Source organism: Echinops telfairi, unplaced genomic scaffold, assembly GCF_000313985.2.
Source record: "Echinops telfairi isolate 266 unplaced genomic scaffold, ASM31398v2 ScPeMD7_23;HRSCAF=83, whole genome shotgun sequence".
NCBI classification, from domain to species: Eukaryota; Metazoa; Chordata; class Mammalia; order Afrosoricida; family Tenrecidae; genus Echinops; species Echinops telfairi.
In genome coordinates, this window is record NW_022103920.1 from 59,348,060 (window position 1) to 59,354,906 (window position 6,847).

General features: G+C 44.0%; 1 protein-coding gene across 2 annotated transcripts in view; it reads left to right on the forward strand.

The window, feature by feature from the left end:
- Positions 1 to 1,697: 1,697 nt before the first annotated feature.
- VPS50 (VPS50 subunit of EARP/GARPII complex) overlaps positions 1,698 to 6,847 on the forward strand; it is a 131,351-nt gene continuing 126,201 nt past the window's right edge. For both annotated transcript variants that reach the window (XM_004702659.3, XM_045288778.1), the window contains exon 1: positions 1,698 to 1,821. In XM_004702659.3, coding sequence (XP_004702716.1) covers positions 1,789 to 1,821 — 33 coding nt within the window. In that variant the 5' untranslated portion in view covers positions 1,698 to 1,788. The remainder of the gene's footprint in view (positions 1,822 to 6,847) is intronic.

Sequence of the window (6,847 nt, forward strand, 5' to 3'; positions counted from 1 at the left end):
CCCCTGCCCATGACAATGCACCTGATCATTCTTGGAAGGTTCTATGAGGAGTTCTTTGGAGAACCCTCTAGTCCTGATCTTGTCCTCTCAGACTTCTTACAGCCCCCCCCCACCAGACTCAAAGAGCACTGAAAAAGAAACACAATTTAAGTCCCTGGAGGTTGCCCAAAAAATGGTTTTGATAAAGTGTAAGTCGAGGAGCTCACCATTCCTCCAGGAAGGTGTCAGAGAGATGGAAACATCACCCTCAGAAACATAGACTGAGATGTGAAAATGTGAAACAATTGTTTTTTGAACTACCCTCCATTTGGGCTCGGTCTATAATCTTGAGAAACAATAGCTTCGTATTTGGATTTCTGTTTAAGAAAGGTTTCTGTATTGTGTAAGTAGCCCCGGAGGTGTCCTGTTAGGCTGCTCACTTCCAGAGAAATCCCATAAAGATCCACAGCCTTTGATTCTGCAGCACTTCTTTTTTCACACATGCAAATAATTTTCCAAAGTGGAAATGTTATTTCAACCTCCGCCTTTAAAAGGAGTCCCTGCGTGTGGGGCCAATGGTTAAGGAATCCAGCACTCTCTGAAGGGCTGGCAGTTGGAGCCACCCTCAGGGATCCCCTGGACCTAGTCTTGCTCTTTGTTTCTGAAAGGTCAGTGCTGAAAACCCCCTGAAACAGTTCGACTCAGCACAGACGAAGTATTGACTTTACAACCAGACACCCAAACACCGCCTTGTCAAAGCGTTCTTTAGCCCTGTAGGTTTTCATTCCTTTTGGTATGTGTTTGAGTGGCTTTTTTTCTTCTTGAGGGGGTGGTAGGTTATTATTCCTAGATCTGGGACTGCTTGTTTTCTGTTCTCACCATGGGAACCATCTTTCTTAAATTGAGTCCCAAACGGTTCTTATCTTACTGCCTTCGGGTTAAGGTGCTAAAATGTGAAACGAGAGCTTTATTGTGCGATGTGTACTTCATTTTATTATCCCCGCCTGCCTTGCCTTAGACCACACAGGTAACAAAAAGATGTTTTCCTTTCTTGACTTCAGAGGCTATCAGGACCTAAGAGTCCTAACCCTGGCAGGCCGCTGAATGGCTAACCCGGGACCACAGGGAAGGGGTGCTGGCTGTCACCGAGCTGCTAACCACAGGCCGGCGGTTCAATCCCAACAGCCGTCCTCTGCAGGAGACAGATGCAGAGATTTAAAGTCTCGGAACCCCAAAGCGCTAGCTCCACTCTGTCCTGTACGGTGTCCAGCCCTCTCTCCTCGGACTAGCCCAAGGCCACTGCAGGAGTCCACAGTTCTCCGGTCACCCGGCGCTCTCCCTCTTCGCTTCATTCTCACCTCTCGCCCCGCCCCCATGAACCAGTTTGGGTTTCTCCGACACACACGGGAGTCGCGTCAGGTCTTTTCAGGGTCCGCTCCTGTCAGTCGTACGGCACTCAAGAGTTGGGGTCCAGCCTCGCTAAGCGGAGCGCCTAGTAAAGACCCACCGTCGCGCGGGTCCCTGCGAACAAGGTTGGCGGACGAACTGAAGCGCCCACTGCCTGGCGTCCTGGGAAATGTAGTCTCGGACCTGCTTTCTTCCTACCCTAGCAGGCACCCTCGGTCACCGGAAAACTGCAATTCCCAGCATGCCCACGACCGGAAAGAACGACCCGGGCCGAGGCTCACGTGATCGCTCACTATGGCTTCCCTGTGTCGGGGCCGGCGCTGGGGTGGTTCAGCGTGATTTGTTAGGTTTTTATTTTATTTTCTTCCTTTATCGCGGTTGGTTACTTCTCACGATTTCGACATGCAAAAAATAAAATCTCTTATGACTCGACAGGTAAGTGAAAGCGGCTTCAGCAAAGACTCTGTTCACCTCTCCTGGAAGCGAAGGAGCCGAGCGGTCCCTACCCCCGGCCGCCGGGACTGAGACCTCCTTTAGCTAGGGGGTCGCGGGTGCCAGGGCTGGCCGGGGGCCACTGAATCCCCGCCAGAGCGGGGAGCCGTCTCGCAGAGGCAGCTTTTAAATCAGGCTAATGGGGATAGCAAAGGTTTCTCCCCCTTTTGTCTTTCCAGTGACAGCCGTAAGATCCCCGAAGTTATGCTGTCACCTGTGAGCCTGGGTAGGACGCTTGGGTCTGGAATGGCTTTTGAACGGTGGAAAGGGGCATGAATTTGTGACAGGATTATTAGCTTTGTGATTTTTTTTTGAAAGCTCCCAAACCTTGTAGTTTGTTTCTGGCTGTGAATGCAAGAAAAGCAATTATCTTTTTGATCCTATCACACATTTATGTTGACAATCAGCCACAAACTAATGTATTTGAGATTCCTTGTGAACTTTTCCTTTTTAAGAATAATTTGTCATGGCTAAATGCTTTTTTTTTGCCAAAATGATAGTTCATGATCAAAACGTTTGGCCACTCTGCCCATTCCCCAATATCATAAATACTATAAATGCCCCATAATGACTCTTGTTTCCTTCAAGTCAGAAAATTTGGAGAAAATTTCCCTGAGGCACTTAGTGATCATGACTTGGTTAAAATGATGTTTATTTCAACCCTACTATTTCACTAGGATTGATGATCCTTTATTATGGTAATATGAGGGGAACAAAATTTACATCTATTTTGGATCAGTGTAGTTCTGAGAATCGCGGAGAATGTGAAAGGTGACCGTTTGGCGAAAGGTTCGTTTGTGGAAGTTTTATAAAATATAGAATACACATTCCAAATGTAAATGTTATTTGAGAATTTAGAATTGGGGTTCTAAATGGATTATCAATTGTAAATTTCTGGTGGACAGTGAATAAATAGTTTTTACTTGGTTATTTCACGCCTGTCAAGATGTTGTCAGGAAAATAGAGTAAAAGAAGTTCTGTAGATGTATGAGAGGCCTGCAAAAAGTTCAGACAGATAATCCGTTATCTTTCAATTCCAGTTTCTTATGTATGTTTTGAAGCCCTCCTTGTATTCTCAACACCACTACCACCACCACTAGAAGTTATATAAACAAAGGTTCTGCAGATGATAAGGTTCATTTGGGTACAACTAATATTTAGGACTCCTTACATTTACTGAGTGTTAGTATTGTGCTTCTTACCAATTCTTACTTGGGATTCATATTGGACGTGAGTTATGATCCTGCTCCATCACATAGTAACTGTGACCTTGTGCAAATCACTTAACTCTTTGAATTTCTCTTTCTCAGACTCATAAGGAGCCTGGTGATGATTTCACACAAGGCAATAAAGCTAAAGAAATAAGTGAACACAGTTTCTGGGCCTTATCCCAAACATACTTAATCACGGAGATAATTTCTGTGGCTACATTAACGGTGGGAGAGTGTGAAAACTAGAAAGCTGGCTGGTACAGGCCTTTAAGCAATAGATGATTTCAGGCTGACTTTGGCATTTCTTTGTTTTTCAATGCAATAACACCACTACTCCTAAACTGCTTTTAGCAAGCTAGATTGGACATTGTGAATTAGTTATCTTTTGTGCTCATTGACATTGTTCATGCAGTTGAGTGTAATCAACACTGTCATTGTTGTACAGCATCTTCAGTTGGTTTATTGTTTATTTTGTTAAAAAAAAACAAAACCAAACCAAACGAGTGGAAGAAAAAAATACAAAATTCCAGATACCAGAGATAATGAATTCATGTTTTCTAAGTGTGCTGAAAATGATAACTCTTAGTTAATTGCTTACTAGTCTTATAAATAGGTGTTCAGTAGGATAGAAAACAAAAACAAAACCAGGTAAAGAATACATATGGAATGCTGAAACTATAGTTTATAAAGAATTAGGAAATAGAAGTTTCACACAATTAAAAATATCATTCTTGGATTGTGCGGATATTATGATTTTACTGACACACATTTGATTATTAATGTACAGTTTCAAGAATCTGTGAGATATAAATCTAAGTTCTGCATAGGGATTTTAATTAGCACTGTTTATTGGATCGAATAAAGTATTACAAATAAGCATACACAAAGATGTTTCTGTGATGTTACAGGATGCATTAATAATAATAATATATTGGTGGATTAAAGTGGAGATAAGAAATTAATGTCTACAAAATTTAATTTTTCTATTCAGCTCTCATAGGATCTTGGTTTGGAAAGAAGTGAGAGGGAGGAAAGGCTTTGTTCTTTGTAGCTGGACAAAATCCAGTATTCGGCCTCCTCCACTATACTAGCCTCTGTTCTTTTAGTCGTTCAACAGATGTTTATTGAGCCCTGTGCCAGGCACTATTCTAAGTTTGGAGGGAAGGTGCAGCAATGAACAAAGACACAGGTTCTAAGGCAAATGTGATGCTTTGGAAGGAAGAGGAGTAGGGGGTGTTGGGAGTAGTTGGCAATTCGGGGTTGTATGTAATTTCAGATATGAGGAGCCCTCGGGGTGTATGGGTTATGTGTGGAGCAGCTAACCTCAACACCAGTGATTTTGAAGCCCCCAGCGGCTGCGTGGGAGAAAGTTGAGGCTTTCTACTCCTGGAAAGAGTACAGTCACAGGTGACGTTCTGCACTGCCCTGTGTGGTCCCTGTGAGTTGGAATCTACTCGATTTAGTGAGTTGGGTTTGTTCGTTGTTTTTAAAAAATAATTTCTGATAGGAAGGCACCACTGAGAAGGGAGCATGTGCGTGATATCTTCAGGGAGAGTAAGAAGAGAGCCTCATGGGTATTTGGGAAGAATACCCAGAGGAAAGAAAAGCAAGTGCAGGGGTCTGAAGCAGGAATGTGATAGACAGGCAAACATGGTGGGAATGAAGTGAGGAAAAGAGTAGGAGAGGAAGCCAGAGAGCTGAGGTCGGGAAGCCAGGGCACAGAGAACCTTGTAGGCCCTGGCTTTTCTTGTTAGTCAGTTGGGAACAAGAGCAGTATGAACTGACATGCACTTTAGATCATGATAACCAATGTTAAAAATAGATTGATAGAAAAAAATGAGCAAAAACAGGGAGACCAATAAGGAGACTGTTGAGAATGCAGCTGAATTAATGAATTGTGGATATATGAGGGGGTATCCCAAAAAACTGTTACTTTTTTTTTTTAATGCAAGGGAGATAGAGCATTTGGAGCTCATTCCTCTAAGTCAGACAGTTAATCAAACTTTCCATTTAGAGGTTCTGAAAAGATTGTGTAGCAGTGGCCCACAAAAAAGGCCTGATTTGTGGCAGATAGGGACTGGTTTGCCACCATGACAGTGCACCTGCTCACACATCCATCTCAGTACAACCAGTTTTGGAGCAAAACCCAGCATGCCTCTTTTGCTCCGTGCACTTTACTCAACTGAACTTACTCCGAGGGACTTCCTTTTGTTTCCTTGAATGAAGAGGGAGATGAAAGGATAGCGTTTTGAAGATGTAGAAGAAGTAAAGAAAAAACAGAGAGGTGCTGTTAGCCCTCCAAAGAGATAAGTTTGAAAAAATGTTTCCAAGAATGGAATCACAGATTTGACAAATATATTTGGTGTAATGGAGAAATTGAGAGTACTTTGAGTATGATAAGGTTTTTTTTTGTAAAAAAAATTAAATACATAACTTTGAAAAAAGGAGAAAAATCAGGGTTTTTTTGGGGGGTGGGTGATACCCCCTCGTATATGAATATACAGTCAGCAAGATATCCTGACAGATTAGATTTGGGCTGTGAGGGAAATGGAATCATCCAGGAGGACTCCAAAGGTTGGGGCCTGAGCAACTCTAGGGATGGAATCACCCTTTACTGAAGTGGGTAAGACTGGGAGGGAGGGAAGGAGGCTTGGGGAAGGGAAAGAAAAGGATTTGGGACTTGTCACAATGTGAGCATCTTGAGTACATATGTCAGAAAGATAAGACAGTTTTATAAGTGAATCTGAATTTCTGAGAAAGTAAGAATCTGGGAGGTGGTATCCTAAAACCAAACGTGCTTCCATCGAGTCAGTTCTGACTCACAGTGACTGACACGATGGGGCAGAGTGGCACTCCTCTAGGGCTTTCAAGGCTGCCATCTTCGTGGAAGCAGACTGCCTTAGCTTTCTCTCGAGGAGCAGCTGGCAGCTTCACGCCGAACCCCACTCTGCCGCCCCCCAAACCAGACTCACTGCCCTGGAGATGAGCCAACCCTGTGAGGTTACTGTGAATCTGCACAGGTGCGCACAGGTTCATCTTTCTCTCAAAGATCGGCTGGTTGGTTTGAACTGCTGGCTTTGTGGTTAGCAGCCCAACAACTAACCCACAGCATTTAATATGAGTCCTTCCAAATAAACCCTAAAACCAAACCCATTGTCATCAAGTGGATTCCAACTCATCGTGACCCAGTGCGACAGTAGAACTGTTAAGTGGTGTACAGTTTGACTAAGGTCACCTGTATAAGGAATGTATATTTTCCCCACCACGACCTCGCCAAAAAACCCCCCCCAAAAACAGTCCAAAGTCGAAGCTTCTGAGGTCAGGGACTGTGAAGTAGAAGCAGCCAGGCAGATTGATGGTGGGCAGTGGGAAAACAGGAAACAGACTGACGCATTCATTCAGGGGCTGGCAGATGGTAAGAGGAAGTCTTCAGCCTTCCAGGTGGTAGCAGGCACATAGCAGATGCTCAGTAATAATTTGTTGAATGAATGTTGGCGAAGGAATAGCCATGAAGACTGGGTGCTTGAAGCCAAGTGAAAAATCTAAGCAAGGGAGAACTGGGCTGCGTTAAATGCTGTAGATTGGCTGATGAAGCCGAGATCAGCACCGAGGTCAATCACTGGGGTCCTGACAGCAGCAGTTTGGGTGATGTTGTAGAGAGGAAAGCCTGATAGCATGTGTTCAAGGGAAAACGGGGGCGAGAACATGGAGATTGAGTGGACGGTGGAGAACGTGGAGATTGAGTGGACGGTGGAGAA